The sequence below is a fragment of the Balearica regulorum genome, chromosome 2 (assembly GCF_011004875.1).
Source record: "Balearica regulorum gibbericeps isolate bBalReg1 chromosome 2, bBalReg1.pri, whole genome shotgun sequence".
NCBI lineage: Eukaryota > Metazoa > Chordata > Aves > Gruiformes > Gruidae > Balearica > Balearica regulorum.
This window is the reverse complement of record NC_046185.1, coordinates 4,696,796-4,714,262: the sequence shown is the minus strand read 5'-3', so window position 1 is coordinate 4,714,262 and position 17,467 is coordinate 4,696,796. Positions and strand designations below refer to the sequence as shown.

The 17,467-nt window shown below is 38.8% G+C and overlaps 1 protein-coding gene across 25 annotated transcripts in view; it reads right to left on the bottom strand.

The window, feature by feature from the left end:
* PTK2 (protein tyrosine kinase 2) overlaps positions 1–17,467 on the bottom strand; it is a 224,129-nt gene that overhangs the window by 27,658 nt on the left and 179,004 nt on the right. For 22 of the 25 annotated variants that reach the window (XR_012833679.1, XM_075743219.1, XM_075743225.1 and 19 more), the window contains 7 exons: positions 16,037–16,137; positions 14,623–14,738; positions 12,980–13,080; positions 11,647–11,736; positions 10,100–10,304; positions 3,333–3,444; positions 365–451 (listed from right to left, as the gene is read on the bottom strand). Coding sequence is in view for 24 of the 25 variants with exons in the window: in XM_075743219.1 (XP_075599334.1) it covers positions 365–451; positions 3,333–3,444; positions 10,100–10,304; positions 11,647–11,736; positions 12,980–13,080; positions 14,623–14,738; positions 16,037–16,137 (812 nt within the window). In the remaining variant the exon portion in view is untranslated. Of the gene's footprint in view, positions 1–364; positions 452–3,332; positions 3,445–4,032; positions 5,488–10,099; positions 10,305–11,646; positions 11,737–12,979; positions 13,081–14,622; positions 14,739–16,036; positions 16,138–17,467 lie in introns of those variants that run through there. The other 3 variants (XM_075743237.1, XM_075743236.1, XM_075743235.1) reach the window with 3 other exon arrangements.

The window sequence follows — 17,467 nt, the reverse complement described above, 5'->3', positions numbered from 1 at the left end:
TCAGGGAGCAGAGTATCAATAAGCCCAAGGAAAGTCCACCAGTTAATCATTTTATATGGCAAGAAATTTCATAGCTTAGCACAAACGTTAACATGAACACCACATTCCTTCAATAAATACAAAAATGTCTGGTGTGTTTCATTGTAGTTTTAGGAATTTGAGCACCGTATCAGATAGGAAAATATTTGCCATCTGGAGTAAACCTACCAACCTCAGTTTGGGGTTTGTTCTGATGTAAAACAAAAACCATTTATCAGAAGTCAATGAAACTAAACCGCGTAAGAAGTGACTCAATCCCAGCAGCTGCAACTGAGTTATAAACCTCACATTTGAAAAAATGAATGCAAAGTGTTAAATGTAATACCTGGTAATGATTTGGCTGTACCATATGCTGTGGACTCGGATAAAATCCTTCACTGGATCTTGGACTGGGGTAACCAGGCCTACTGGGCTGTAAATGTAAAGGGATTTTTAGAGTCTTTAGGAACAAACTTAAACCCAGAAAATTACTCTTCCGTTAGACAAACATTTACAGGTGGTGCATCACAAAAGCAAGCTCAAAAAAACCCCCGAAATAAATATTCTAAAATGACTAACATTTTTTTTAAACAACTAAAATTAAGTTTTCCTCCCTTTTTCCTTGGAAATAGGAGTCAGCTGAATTGTTTGCTAGGTATGTCAATAAATAATGCTTGCTCTGTGAATTCTTTGTGCATATTTAACTGCTTCCACTAAATGACCTGCTCTGTGCTGTTTAACTCTAGAGAGGACATCAGCTAAGAACATAATTCTTTAATAAAGCTTCCAGGTGCAAATATAGCATTGTTTCTAAGTTCACAATCTGCAGTACATACAGTTTCACTACTAATTTGTTGCTTTTGTGACCACTCCCAAAAGTAAATTCTTTTGCTTCAGTCAGAACACAAATCAAACTGGTTTGTTTAGCACGAATATTTCCATGTGTTATTCTGAGGATTAAAGTTAGTTCTGATAATTAACTTCTGCGTAACTAATTGCCTCAACGTGGAAGGTGCTTTTGATCGTATTCTGAACTCCACGGGTCGCTTCATTATCCATGCTTTGTTTTGCAACCCATTCCCAGCCAAGAAAAAACAAGACAGAACCAGCTCCTATTAGAAAGAACAGCTAAAGAACAAAAGCTTTCAAGTCTTTATCTGACTATCTTGCTTTACCCCTTCAGGAGAAGGGCAATACTTTATACATCTTGTTTGTTTGCACGTAATCACAGGAATACATGAGGAAAATCACCAGAAATTCAGACAGCACTATTACAAAAAAATTGCCTGAAAAGGAGCCTGGTTTTCCGCACACATGGAGCAGAACACCCTTTTGCCAGAACAGGTATAGAAATTTCACACTACTGAAAGAACTAGTGTTGGAAAACGTTGCTCAGAACAACATACTTTCATCTTCCAAGCAGAAATGTTCTGTTATTTTGTTTGATATCAACCTCCAAAAGTGTGTGTGTATGTATGGTTTTTTTAAATTAACAAGGAACAGTACTGCTGGGTGTTTCAGGATGAAAAAAATCAACCCAAGAGGGAGAAAACCCCCCAAATTTCATCATCCTGCAAATGGGCTCCTTCAGTCCTTCTGGCAGTTAAAGGAGACCACCACGGTACTTTGAGATTGCAGAATTTTATTATCACTTTATGAAAAATATTGTTTTCATTATGTACTAGGATATTTTCTTTCTTAGGTTTCTAACTGAAATCACTGTGAGATACAAGTAATTTCATAGTACAAATTGTGATATCTGTGAATTATTTGAGAATGTGTAGGAGTTTAAGGCAAAAAATAAAATGGAGTTTAAGACCTATAAAGACATGAAAATTTCATAATGAATTATTGGAAGAAAAAAATGAGTTGTCACCATTAGAAAATTAGATAACAACTTAAGAGATACTTAAAATACATCTACAAAATTCAGCTTGTTCATATGCCATTAGTATGCACATCCATATTTTACACAAAAATGCTGTACAAAAACCTAACCAACAACTGCATCGCATATACACTGAGGACATACTCAAAAAGATATGCCGTGGCAGAATTAATTTCAATCTTAACACGTCTTTTGTCAAGTGTTTCAGTTTATACATCACACCCAAAGCTCTGATGATGATCATTCCTAATACGGTGTAGCTCATATATTATTACACTATTAAAAGGTACTTATTCTATTTGGATTAGCCCCAAAGCTTCAAGACTAAACAAATTCTTCAAACAAGGTTGTAATAATTAAGTAGCATATTGTTCCAATTTATGCAGTTCATCTGCTGCTGTAATTCAGAACATCGTCTGTTTATGTAGACACCAAATCCTGCTAGTTAATCTCAGACGACTAAACAGGCTGATGGATTGTTTGCTGCTTTGAACTCTGAAGTGAAAGCAACAATTCCAGTGCCCATATTTCTTGGTTACTATAAAGCTATCAAAACACAGAACCAAGCTCAGAAATCTATCAGGCAATAACCTGGGTATGGGGAAACAAAAGAAAATAAGAATGAGTTGGCTTCCTGCGGCTGTTGGGGGATGTCTGCAGCAGGAGATGTCACACGAGTACTACTCAAATCGTTATCAGCACTAAAGCTTGAGAGCTACAGGAATCGACCACAAACTGATCAGAACACAGGTAATATTCCACATTACAATGGTAACTACACAAAATGGAATTCTTCAAAATACAGGCTCGATCCTTTAAGGTGCAAAACAACTGATGAGAAGCAGACAAGTTACTTGAGAGAAGAGAGAGCTCAGCAACTGGTGAGGTTAGACTACCACAGCTGCAAAACACATCAGCAACATCCAAACAGGACAGACGTGTAATGAAACAAAATGAAGTGTAAACTAAAACACACAAGGTCCTTGGAAGCAAACCCCTAATTTTCTGTCCAGACTAAGGAAAACGCAATTAGTTGACTTCTATCCTCTCACTGATGTGTTAGAAATAAACTTCACAGTGGTCTGCGAGCTCACTAGCTAATGTCTCATAGGAGTGCTACAAGAAAGGAGAAAAAAAGAAAAGGCCAGGAAACAATTTCATGACAACTATGGTAGTCTTTTACAAGTTAAACAAGAAGAAACAGAAAATTGTTAGTGTGATATTATAGCAGGGATCGGTTATAATAATAGTTCAAGTACAGTCGGGTCATTTCAGGCAACTATTAGCAGATAATGACAAAACTGGCCAGAATGCCGTTGTTTGAATGAACCTGTCAATGGAGGCTTTGAAGAAATAAACGGAATAAAAAAAAAAGGACGGGGGGGCGTTTGGTTTTTAAACACATATAACTTGCAGTCTTAGCTACCTTGGGAGGAGCTTCATCTGATCCTCCTGAGTCCCAGGATACTGTGACTTGTCGCCTGGATTCCATTCTCATTCGTTCTTCTTGCTGCAGCTTCTCTTCCTCCAGTATTGTACTACGAAAAACATACTATATTTAAGTAAAACTCCAGTTCAATGTCTAACAAACCTCTCCCCAGAGCCCCCACATTTTTCAGACTAATGAATACCATTCAACAAAGTGATTGAGAACTGAAACACAAACTTATTTTACTTATATTGGTTAGGTTTCTGAAAACCAGTATCAGGAAGAAATACTTCTGTAGGATTACCAGCGCGCTTTCAGTAACAGAAGCAGCACCAAGTTTTTAGAAAGCTGTGATTGATCTTGCACAAAAATTTTTTTGCATGTTAACAGTTCTTTTGATGTGTAATTACACAGAGAAAACCTCGAAGACAATAAATCGAGCACTTACTTGCATGAAAACTTATTTTTCACAAGAAAATATTCTACTGAACTGCTGCAAAGGTTCCAAACAAACTGAAAATATTCTTTACTGAAACTCAACAGAGTTTCAGATCACTGGGAATTTTTTCTTTTTTAAACAAAGCAGTCAAAAAACATTGTAAATACTATGTCTTCAGCTCTTACATTTTAGCCTAACCAGGAACACATTCAGCAAACTAATTTAGCAAAACAGAAATATCTGACAGTATTCACTCACCTTCTACACATTCAGGTCAAAAGGCTACATTTTCAACAAAGTACAAGACAGTAGTAAAACTAGTTTGCTACTTACCGCTGTTCTGACTATTAAAAAGACTGTTTGAAGTTCAACGTGATACTGCTGCCCCCACAGCAGCCTCCTCCCAGTTCTGCTATGTGGATTATTAATGTTGGATATTTGCCATTTGAAAAATACTCAGAATGAAGCTTTGAAATAGGGAGCTGCAAATTCGCTGGAGCTGCACGCTACACGCATAGTCTGGAGATGTGAGTAGGGCAGATTATTTACAGATCGCTATCCCCAGTGTAAAGATAATCCTGTAAAGGAGCGATTCCAGCTTCTTTATCATTCAAGAGTTTCCAGAAACAAAGCTAGGTTCTGAGTTTATAATCTCCTGTTCAGTCTGCTAAATAACCACACAGAATTACTCATGCAGGGGATGAGATCAACGACAGCAATCTGTTCTAATCTTGGAACTTTACTGCTTATTTCAAGAATAAATTCCTGCTTGGTTGGAGATGAGAACTTTGCTTTTCCTTACTCAGCCAAAAAAAAGCTATGCCACTTCTAAAAAGCAGATAAGTCATCTCGTCTCGCTGCAGCTAAACCAAGTTTATAAGTGTTGCTGCAATTTCAATCCATCATTGCTTGAAGTAACACAAGAATGTGGAACAAAAACAAAATCAGACAAGTTATTTGCAAAAGTCATCCTGGTGTAACTACAACAGAACACAGCTACAGCCCAACAGAGGGAACTAAAAAGAGAAGATCTTTTTATTTCACCTTTCTCTTCCTTTGGAATAAGGGAAATGAAATATTTCCTACTTGAACCCATGAAGAATAGCAAAAAACCCCACTGCTCTAAAGCTAGGTCACACTTCAGATATTTGGCATGCATTTTTACGTAGCACGAGAAATCAGCGAACACACATCCATAGCCATGAACCGAGATTCTGATCTTCCAAGAAATACCTCAAGATTTAAAAAACAAAAAACCACTACACAAAAAAAGCACCCAGACGTTGCATGAATAAAATCTAGATTTTTAACAAAGCTGTTGATAAAGCAGTTTCTCTAATCTGAGCAAAAGAATGGAACAGGAGTCAGCTAAAAGCAGCTGACTAAATTTACAGATGGCTTATTGACAATTTGGGGCCATGGGTATAATCTGGCACAGCACAGCCCTGTTTTTCCATAAAAAGGAACGAAACACCAATACCTATCTGCCTTGCTATCAAAGCCATTTTATCTGTGGCATCCCAGTATTTAATACCATACCATTAACTTAATCATATCACTGGAAATGACAAATTTCTACTAAAATGACTTTTTTTTCCCGTAACAACGGCTCAGCTGTTTGCCTTAAAACTCGAATTCATCCCACCCTGCTATTTCTTCGCCTGTGGCATCAGGAGGTCCTTTCCCCAGCAACCCACTTAGTAGCCTGGTCAAAAGCTGATCGGCTGCAGCAAAATTTGTACTTGGATGCCCTTGAGTACTGCAAACAAGAATATAAAATAGAAATGCCTCAGAGAAGCATTACTCGAAAAAACCACAAAGAATATAAATGACTCACAGAAACATCTTTGTTTTTACAAAGGGAAGACCAATCCACAGACAGAGTAAAAGCGTGCCGAGAGATATTTTTGACCTTTTCTCGGTGCAGCTGCTTAAGCACTCTGAACAGTTTATTAGAATTTGCAGAAGGTCAGGAAAGTCAGATCTAGGCATATTTTCCCAAACTGCACATATTTTTAGCAGCAAAGAGGAGCAAGCAGAGAAGTATTTCTATTCATACGATTTCTCTAGCAGATCTTGAGGCGGTACAGACAAACTTAACTCATCTTCTTGGCTAAGTTAAGTCTGATAAAAAATCTCAACTATTAAATGTTTGCATAATTGATAAACTTATTTCATTTACAAAGAACCTTTTTACTGAAACTGGCCTGTGACATTGAAAAGGAAACATTTACTGGGAGCTTCAGCGCAGGATTATCTGAAATACTAAAATGTATCCTTCTATTTCAAAAGGCAAAGCAGTAAGAGTGTTTGCTGCTATGGTGGTGCGGGAGCCAACAGTAAGCGCTGACGCGGAACAAACAGCTGCTTTTTTTCTCTCTGGGGTCTCCGGCCATCAGAAATACAAAACTGGATGCAGATGAAAGATTTTCCCAAACTGCCCTAATTTAAAAGCACTTTCACAGATTACTCCTAATGGTCACTGCCAAAGAGCAAAAGGCTAACAAAGATTTTTGCAAGCTCAATCAGGTATTTCAGGTACATGCTAAAATATTTTTGGCAGGGTGCCGTGAAAGGAGAGGACTCAAACTACCCTCACTCTTACCAGTTTTCCTTCTTTTATTTACAAGCAGCATCTCAACACCTACATCAAATACAGTCACAAAAAGACTCAAGTCCAGTTCTCATCAGTTAATTATCTTACTGTTGTCACAAACCCAGACTTTAAAAGCATGAATAAGTGGGGTGTTTTTTTTCTTTTTTTACATTCTTTTTAGAGCTGGATTTAATATGTGACCTGCAGCGCTGAGATGCTAGTGGGGTCATCCACTCTGTTAAAACCTGTGCTGCTTCATCAGTGACCAACAGACTCACGCACTCTTACTACAGCAGTGATACAACTGCTCTTTATTTTGCGGGTTTTAGTAGAGACAAAGTGATAGGTACTTTATATAAAGTTCATTCTACGATGCAGTGAAAATGTCAGGCAATTACATTAATTTGAAAGCTCAAAACTAAAATCCAACTTAACCTCCAATGCAAAACTCCTCCGTTTTAATAAAATTACCAAAGGGACACTCAGGGCACCACAAGTCCCAAGTGCAACAAGACTGGGAGCTGACTGGAAGCCTGTGAGTATACTGGTGCTAACTGAGCAATGCGCACCTGCAGGATATTGAACATAGCAAAGTATAAATTAAATTTAATAATATGTACGAGATAGTCAATCGTTACAGTGAGTGTATGAATACAGTACAGTAAGTGTATGGTTCTAGTAAGCGGCCAGGAGTCATTCTGAGGAGAAACGCTGTAAAAGCGGTATTGCATGACTTGGGTACGTTAAAGACTTTGCAAAGGGCCTCATATTGTTTTCTATATAGTGGAAGACTAAAAATCTCTTCTACGCAAAATCAGCAAGGCAACACATGCTCCCTGATTAAAATACCACAGGTTTTAAATCTGGCTCAATAAGTGACAGAATCGCAGGAGCAGCAGGGTAGCACCTCACCTTCCTGACTTAATTCTCACTTTTACCACCCCCCAAAACTGAAAAAAAAGGACCTAGGATGCGAAGAGGAAATTTTACATTTGAAAATTCACAATCCACTCATTTGTTTTTGTGTTTGCTGTGAAGACTAATTCATCCCTATCCACTTTGGACAGATCAAATGCTAGAAAATACCAGGCCTTACTACGACCCTAATAACACTATATGAATTCTACAGAAATCAGCAGCTTCGCATTGCACAAGCAGCTGCACATAAAGTTTGTGCAAAGCAGATGTTACTATGAAATGGGAAAAGCATCAAATAACAAACAGAGAACACATGAAAAGCTTATGCTCCCATCAGTGCTATTTCAGATGCAGAAAAGGAGGGGTTTTTCCCAAAGCCATGGACTACTTCTCATTAAAACGGAGAGGAATGTTGTGGTGCTGTATCGCTGGCTTCAAGCAAACAACCGGTCTGCTCTCAGCTTGAAAAGACTACTCTGGAGAGGATCCAGAACGAGCAGCAGCAACCCCACACAGAAAAGGCCACCAGGGAAATGGCTTGTTTTTGCAAGTTCATGGGAATTTGAGTTTTGAAACACAATCTTTCCTAGCTGCCTGAGATTGCCTTGTCATAAGGGAATTGGCAACCTCTCCAACGAGAGGCTGACTCTGTCTGTGAGCAGCACAAAGAAGCCCTAAGGATGACCGTGCTGCCTAACTTCCAGGAGGTAAAGGTCACCAGTTTGGAATGGCAGAAAACTCTCTGCTTTGGTGAGAAGAAAAGAAAAACTGGATTTTAGGGTTGCTGTGGCCCCAGGAGAGAGCTTGTCCTCTAAAGAATGCTTCAAACCTCCTAGCGTGAGTAGAGGAGCAAAAAATCACCCTCCTAGGTGCATGTTTCATCTAGAACCAGAGAATCATTTAGGTTTGAAGGGAATCCTGGAGGTCTTGAGTCTAATCTCCTGGTAAAGCTGGGCTCCATGCATGGCGAGGTGAGGTTGCTCGGAGTCTTTTCCAGTCAAGGTTTGAAAGTCTCCCAGCATGGAAATTCCAGAGTCCTTCCAGGTGACCTTATCCATGCACACTGGGAAACATTTTCATTTGTAACTAACATGAATTTGCCTTGCTGCATGTCCTCAGTGCTGGTTCTTGCCCTTTGGCTGTGCATTTCTGAGGAGAGCCAGGCTCTTGGGCATCGGTCTATCCTGCTTATCTGGCGATACTGTTCCGTATCTTTCACTTTTTTCCCCCCTCTCCCCCTCCAGATCCATGCTGGTTTAAGTGTCACTGACATCACTCTCTCTCTGAGTACAGCCTACATTTATTTCACCCCCCAATACAAGTACTTTTACTCTGGATTTACTATCTTCTTCCCTTGGTGGTGAGATACTCTCCCTGCCTGGGTTTCACACCACAGCCATCTTCCTAGTCACTTTTTTTTACAGCTTTGTTCTCCTCTGTGCCAGTCAGCTGTAAGTTACCAGCACAATCTGACTACAAATTAAAAAGAATCCTATTCTTCCGGGGGGGGGGGGGGGGGGGGGGGAACCAAACCAAAAAGAAAGTGAATTGCCAATTTCCACCTATTACCCAAATCACACAACCGTGTCATCTCTTTTCCTTGCAATCCCTACCAAGCTTTACCATTCCTTCCTTTGCAGTTAACTCCACACAGTCAACAGCATAAAGTCTTTGTGAGAAGGGCTACGTCTTCCTCTGGCTATGTAAATTATTAGTCTACACAGGAGCTCCCAGAGTAACAGAATCATGACATTTTAAGAAATAGGAAAAAGCTTTAAAGGTAGCCAAGTTATTCATAGAGCAACTCTGAAACAGCATCATAATTATATTAAAATTGTCCCTTTTTTTAACCACCTATGAATTACCTTGCACCATGAACATCCAGTGACAGCACAAAATCATATTGTGAAAATAAAACATGCCACAAAGCACAATTTTGAAACAAGACATAAAACTGAAGGATTTGGCAATGAATTACAACAAATCCAAGAGTGGATTTACAGTGTATAATACCTACACATTGTTTGAAGCTTATATGGACTTAGGCAAAATAGATGAGTACTCATAAAATCCCAGAGGAGGTCACAAATATGAAATTTGTCTACACGATATGTCAGTGATATTTCAAAGTTTAAATATCACTTGCATTTTGTGACTGGTGAAATGGAGATATGGACACTGAAATAAATTATTGCAGAGTAAACCAGGGTGTGAATTTAGACTGGTCTCAAAAGCGTGTGCTCACATTTATTCCAAGATAAACATAAGGCAGTCTATATCCTCGTTTACAAAGGGCAAAGGAATTTCTAGTTAATGACGCTGCATCTATTGCAGGCTCCGCAATTGCGCAGACACAGCCGCCACAGTGTGCTGCATATGTTATGAAAATAAATTTCAACGGCACTCATCTGATGGTTCATTTATTTAAGAAAGTATACATTTCTACCCCAAAACTGTACACCACACGTTTGACTAAGTAATCACTTTAAATTCTTTCTACCCCCTCCTCCCCAAGGATTGTAGCATACATAGCTAAAAATATAAACAAATTGCTAGTAAAAATCTGAAGTTTTTCTTGGGAGAGAAAGGCGATTCATATTTCCAGTTATTTGAATTTACTGCCTAGTCTAATTTTCTCCAAACAGATAAGGTCCAGATTTCCAAAAGCATACCAACAACCTGGCCTTCTGAAGATAAAACTTAATACTCTGTCTCTCTCATTTTCTACGGAAAGAAAATACTGTAACAGAAGATACAGTGAAAATAAATATTTCTGAAGAAGGAAATGACCTTTCAGAAGTATAACCCTACCTGAGTTGTGCTTTAAGTTCAGTAAACCTGGGTCGTCTACTAGGGTCGTATGCCCAGCACTTGGTCATAAGGCTGTAGAGGGTAGGAGGGCAGTTTGGAGGCATTGGGAGCCGCTCACCGTTCTCAATTCGCCCAATCACATCATTGTTCTTCACTCCCTGGAAGGGCTTTACCCCATGCATTAGGATCTCCCACATACACACACCTGAGAAACACACACAAAAAAAATTGTCCCCAGTGTCAGCAAACAACAAAACCTGTTAAAAAAGAAAGCAAGCCCCATTTTGTACAGCCAAACAACGCAACTTCTTCTGAAATGTACAGCTAGGGAATCAGTTTTGACTTACCGGCTGGTAGCAGAGAGGAGTGATGTGCAGTAGTATTACGCACGCAGTATCAACCTGAACTATTTATGAGGAAGCATGACTCACAGCTGGCTCACAGCAGCCTGGCTTCACATTTATCTACCTTTTAGCTATTGTAAATCAGAATGGTTGCTCATATTAAAATCTACTTTTTTTTATAAGGTAGAATGAGCTGTGTTTGCTTTCCCTTTGACTAGTTCCAACTGGCCTGTTTCGACACGTAGAGTGTATTTTCACTTTGAGGGTGTTTTAACACTGGCGTTGATCCAAATTTTTTGTGCTGAAACTATGTAATGAAACAGTTTCTGTTGAAACTATGTTAAAAGCACAAAGGGAAAAATGGTCTGCCGGGTTAGGATTGGCCAGAACAGACTTTATTTTTCTGACTGTACTAGAGCTTTCTTCAAACTATTACAGACCTGCTAAAATTCACATACTCTTCACTTAAAAACATTTAAATTTTATTTTGTAAAGAGGGTGAACCCTTACTTGTCTGTCCTGCTCTTATTTCAAGTCTCATCATCTTTGTTCCTTTACACAGTCTATCTTTGTTCTGGCTGTCCAGATAGGCAGTTTGCACCAGTTTGAGCACAGGTGATCAGATTCATATAAAAACTTGCATATTTAGGAAAAAAAGATCAAGGCTTCGGGATATTCCTATTTACCCTTATTTTTACTCAGCTTTTGGTCATATTTTGTAAGCTAGCAGGAGCTATGAAAGACAAATTAAGTGGGAATTTAGCATTAAAGATCTGGAAACAGGACACCATGTAGGCTGATCTATGCATTAAGCAAGGAAGCAGGCATATCACCACAAAAGAAAAAGTGAAAATATAAAACAGAAACAGCAAAGAACAATGGTATAACAAAAAGAAATCAGAGGGGGAAAAAACAGTAAAAAACCCCATCTCTGTTACAACTATGACCTCATTTCCTTGTACTTTCATTTCTGTCAGCTTCTTACTAGAGGCAAAAAGGCACACGAAACTTTAGGCTTACTGAGGAGAAAAAGGAAAGAAAAATACAGAGATGGAAAATGTGCTGGGAGAAATCGTATTTTCAGAAAGTACAGTAAAAACAGTGCCAAATATCTGGAAATTATTCCTTTACAGTAGCTAAAATGAAACACTGAACTTCTCCAACAGAACGCTTAAAAAACGCCACCATTTGGTATTCACTTACCAAACATCCACACATCGCTAGCTGAGGTAAATCGTCGGAAGTTGATTGACTCTGGAGCCATCCATTTGATAGGTAATTTTCCTTTGGAAGCTACAGGGAAGGCAAGACAAGGCAGGCTTTTATTCCTACTGCTGAGCTCAAACATAGATTTTGTTCTCAGTGAAATAATTCATAGGCAAAACCCATCTCCAGTGAAGAGATGAACCAGCGAAGAGAGAACCTATCTCCTCTATCTACAGAGAAGAGCAGCACTTTGCCTAAATATTCAGACTGATCAAGCTCCTTTATTTTTTAAGTTAATTCGTCCTTCAAGATGCAATTATTGCAGTTAAGGCGGCATTGGCACCAAATTTGAAACGGTCAAAAAATCTCAGCAAAGGAGTAGGTGTTTTTAAATGATTCATAAAAAAAGGGGAGGTTGTTTGGCCTTACATAAACCAGAAGAATCAACCCCCCCCCCCAAATAATCCCCAAACCTCCCAATAAAGCCCCCAACAACAAACCCCAAAAATGCAACAAGAAATGATCATGTCAAAAGTGTTCCTCTTCTCCTCTCAGCAATTAAAACGACGATCTGTAGCTCATAGTGAGACGAGACAAACGAAACGAGGAAACGTAATGGAGTGTAAGGAGACAGATAAAGGATATTTTATAATATATGACCGAAACTAGAAATATAGTGAAGATTAGATTTATGAATACATGGTTTCATAATATACACCTGATTTGAAATGCTACTGTTTGGTACCCTACGTGCAATCTCTATTCTCCTGCTGTATTTCCCATCTATCAGGCACTGCAGGACATCTCATAGCTGCTGGAGCCACTTAAGATCAGTATTCCATCCAAAACGGGGGAAAAAGTAGGCTTCAAAGACTTATTTTGTACTGAATCTCCCTAGTCCAGTGGCATCTGAAGTACGCAGCGTACAATAACAGCACAGACTCAAAATTTACCCGTAGGTAACCTTGACCGCAATGTAGGCTACCTATATTATGCCATGGACATGAATATTATCTCAAACAGGCCTCAAATGTGGATAATCTTCTAGAAATCATGAAGGCAGCACTATAAGGTTGTCCTAAAAAGCGGAATTTTACCTACCCATGAATTTCCTACTTTTTGCAATTTAAATCAGATCTTGTGATTCTTCTTAAGTACACATGTAGGAATTTACTACCAACATTAAACTGTTGAATAGTTTGCCTTTTTATACAAATACAACAGCCAGACCAAGAATATCTGGATAATTCCTTTTGACAACAAACTCAATATTGTAAGAAGCAATTGTGTTCTAACTGGCTTGCAAGAAGGATCCAGAGCGTCAACTTACCTTTGTAGTAGGTACTATCCTCCATGTATCGGGATAAACCAAAGTCACCTAATTTCACGCAGTCCGTGGCCGATACCAGCACATTTCTAGCAGCAATATCCCTGCCAAACCGAGGAGACATTATTTCCAGTCATTTAAAAACTTCAAGTGGTGAAACATCATTTGAAAAAAAATTAGTAAAACCCAGATGTATCAAATGCCTTTCAGAGGACTGAATTATTTTGCTAGTCATGTTTTGGGTCTGCATGTACAGAAAAAGACAACTACGTATTTATCTACTGATTCTGAGAAGCTTGCAGAAATGCTGTGGCATGTTTGATCCTTATGAGTAACAGCTGTTGTCTGAAAGTGTAACCATCCATGCCAACATCAGAGGAAAAAGTTTTATTCTCTATCTATTTAAATATCACAGGCTAACAATTTTTGGCAATTAGAATTGACGGATTGAAGAAAATCTGCCTCCTGACCCTGCAAAGGTAAGGAATTGGTTTAAGATCTCAGTCCTGTAAGAGGCTTCCTAACAAGTAGCTCAGTTTTTAGTGATGCCACAGGTATTTTGAAAAGACTTGGGCATTTTTCTCTTGCAGTGTCTGTTGATTCTGGATTTCAGCAGGCTTGACTAAGTATTGACAGATTTAGTTTTGAGCAGTGAAGTACAGCAAACCAAGCAGTGCTGCTTTCTCCCATTTCAGTACGGTATGAGTAAGTTGGATTTTGAAATTTTATTGCTAGAGTTAAAATAAACAGCTACTTGGCCAAAATTCAAGTATCTGTAAGGGTTTGTTATTTACAATGTATTTATACACATATACACATACATATACACATATGTATATATACATAGCCAATACTTACATATATGTGTTTGTATCTACAATATATACAACACACTGAATTTGAACATAAGTATTTAAACACAAACGCTCAAGTTCAAAATCAAACAGTACATGATAATTGGAGTGCTGTGAACTTTTAATTGCACACGATAAGAGGCGAATGCCGGTCTCTTCTCTCAAGAAAGGTCATGTTCAAATTCAAGGGAATAAAAATCAAAACACACCTAGAAGGAAATTTAGGTTCACTTTCTGGTTAAGTAAGTAAATGTATTTTATAAATATTTTGTTTTCCCAGTTCTTTACTTAAGAAGCTGGGTGCCTCTTGTTTTGCTTTTCTGTATTTGGAAGATTACAAGTGACTTGCAGCTTTAAAAAATATTGTAACCACAAAGCAACAACTTGGCTGAAATCTATAATGATTAAAATCCGGCACCATCTCCGAGTCAATCTAGGAGTGAGCCAGCAGGTGTCACTCTTGAAAAGGGTGTCATTTCGGTGGCAGCATCTGAAAAAAGTGACATACTAATACGAAGACTGACATAAAACAGGTAAGTGGATTTTAGGAGTTTCAAAGTATTGCTGCTTGTCCTGGTTTCAGACATTGCTACATGATCATCCCAAGTCAGGAAAAAGAAACACAAAAAGGAGGCTTCAAAGAATCCAAATACGTGTTGTGTTTTGTCTTCACTTGAGCAAGCGTCAATACTGCCAGTCAAAAATCTAGTAATCGAGGACATCGCGTATTCCCTAAAATTTCAAGTAGTTACATAATAAAATATACACGCACATACATGTATAAAATCTTACCTATGTACAAATCTTTTGCTCTCTAAGTAGGCAAGTGCTGTGCTAAGCTGGTAAGCATAGAGTATCAGAGAGGCCAGATCCAAGCTGTATTTTCTTACTTGCAAAAACGATCTCAACTTTTTGCACAAAGAAGGAAAAAAAGAAAAGAAGTTAGGACAAAAAACCAACAAATTTGAACAAGGCATATCTCAAATTGTAAAGTTTACACAAGTATCAATGGGCATGCCTTCCCTTAAGACTGGATCAGAAAAGAAAATCGCTTGCCATGAAGAAATTTGACTCTTGGTTAAATTCAAGTAGTTTTTTTCTACATGAAAACTGTTAACCAAACAAAAAAAAATAAATTGTGCATTGCTTTCAGGCTCCTTTTGAAGAGCATATGCTGCTGCTGTTTCAGTGTAAAGCACTCCTGGACTTTTTATGCATTCTTCCCTTGACAACCACGCATGTTTTTGGCCTAAATAATTTCAGAACAAAACTGTACGTGGCTAATCCGAACACTGATTAGGTCAGTACTGTTTTGGAAGCATTAATTTTAATCTACATTTGCTAAAATAACTGGATTTAACTCATGGTAGCCAATATAAGTGCAGAATTTTTATAAGCTATATTCCCAGCATAAGGCAGTTAGGACCTAATGGAAGGTGGCACTAGAGCCTCCTTATAAATTAAACCAAAGCTTTGAAAAGTGATTTGGGCACTGGAAAGGAAATCTGTAACTTTTTGACAGAAAATGACTTCTTCGCTACAGGTTTTTCTGCCTTTTTTTTTTTTCTTGGACAATGCATTGCAGTTTGATAATTACAATGACTACCTGACAATGCAGTATGAAATATCACTTCAGCTCACATTTTCTGAAACATGCGGCTCAAAGAAAACAAATCCATTATAAAAACTGAGATCTAGTTTTGTTTAAACCATTCATCCAAAAGACATAATAATGAGGCAAGTCGTCTTATCTAGGGTCTCCGCTGCAGAGATCGTACAGGAAAAAAAACCCACGAGAAATTCAGTGTTCCAAGGGAAAACACAGTATTACTCAGGAAGAATAAAAGATGTACCACATAATTTCACCTCTAGAAGGTACGTTTGCAAATGCTGTTTAAATGATATCGCATTATCATCATTTTGACACAGGTCATGCTCTCACTCTGGAACAGCAATTGAATTCTCTGAAAACTATGACTAAATCACTTTGGTATGAGCTGATGCTGTTCCCTCAGCGGAGCAGTTCTGTCAAATTCTACCACTCCTGTTTCTGAGTCCATAATTCTACAAACAAGTTTGTAGAATTCATACCAAGTCGGAGGAGAGTGCCTTCGCGTTAGTGCGGAGAAGTAATTTTTTTCAGTCTTTTAAAAATGTATCTGAGAGCTCAAGACAGAAGACCACAATTGCATGAAGATTTTCATACCTCTCCAAGCGTACAGAGCTCCATGATTATCCAAACTGGGTTTTCTGTAATAACTCCAATGAGCTTCACAATGTGCGGATGATCAAACTGACGCATTGTTACTACAAGGAAAAGAAAAAAACCCAGGTTGGTGTGTTACATAAAACTTTTTAAAAAAAAAAAAAAAAAAAAATTTCAGTTAAGAAGCACTTAGTGTATGACCAGAAAATACAATGACAGTTCTGCAGGACTTGAAACAACCACTTGCAAGCGATAATGTCTGGTCGTTTAATATTCTGCGGGCAGTATAAAATACTGCTTGCTTTAGTAAACTGCTGTGGAAGGTGAGAGTCAAGTCTGGTTCTTCTGTCCTGGTTGAGCATAACATAAGTTAACATTATGATCTATCAATCCAGTGCATGACCAAGTAACTTGTGCCTTTCTATTGGAAGAGAAAGAAGAAAACAGTATGTATAATTCCATGTCTGGAAAAAAATGCATGTCAGTACGACATAGACAAAAATCTCATTTAATCACATCTCATTTTATTTTCCATAGACTTAATTAACTTTTCAGTCTCAGCAGTGCAGTCACTGTATATTTTATGCAGTAAGACATTCAAACCATAGAATTATAGAATGGTTTGGGTGGGAAGGGACCTCAAAGATCGTCTAGTTCCAACCCCCTGCCATGGGCAGGGACACCCTCCACTAGACCACGTTGTGCAAAGTCCCATCCAACCTGGCCTGGAACACTTCCAGGGATGGGGCTGCCACAACCTCTCTGGGCAACCTCTTCCAGTGCCTCACCACCCTCACAGTCAAGAATTTTTTCCTAATACCTAACCTAAATCTACCCTCCTTCACATTAAACCCATTACCCCTTGTCCTATCACTCCATGCCCTTGTCAACAGTCCCTCTCCAGATTTCCTGTAGGCCCCTTCAGGCACTGGAAAGCTGCTATAAGTTGTCCTGAAGCCTTCTCTTCTCCAGGCTGAACAACCCCAACTCTCTCAGCCTGTCTTCATAGGAGAGGTGCTCAAGCCCTCTGATTATCTTCATGGCCCTTCTCTGGATTTGCTCCAACAGCTCCATGTCCTTCTTGTACTGGGGACTCCAGAGCTGGACACAGTACTCCAGGTGGGGTCTCATGAGAGCAATTAGTCTCCTTTTTCTCAAACCCCCTTCTCTGACTGTGAGGATAGAGAACATCACCTGTGCTCCCGATCCCTTTAACATCATTCCGAAGAACATAAAGTCTCTTCATATTTCTGAGTTGCCTCCTTGCAGCATCATTTGACCCTACTTGGAATAGCAGGAACGGGTGATAGTCCGCAGGCTTTACCAGGCTCAGCAGCCCCTCCGTGCTATCACAGATACAAGCTCCTGCAAGCAGCAAACTTCTCTAGAGATATTCTTTGGGCAACAAATGGTGCCTCTCACCAAGGAGTC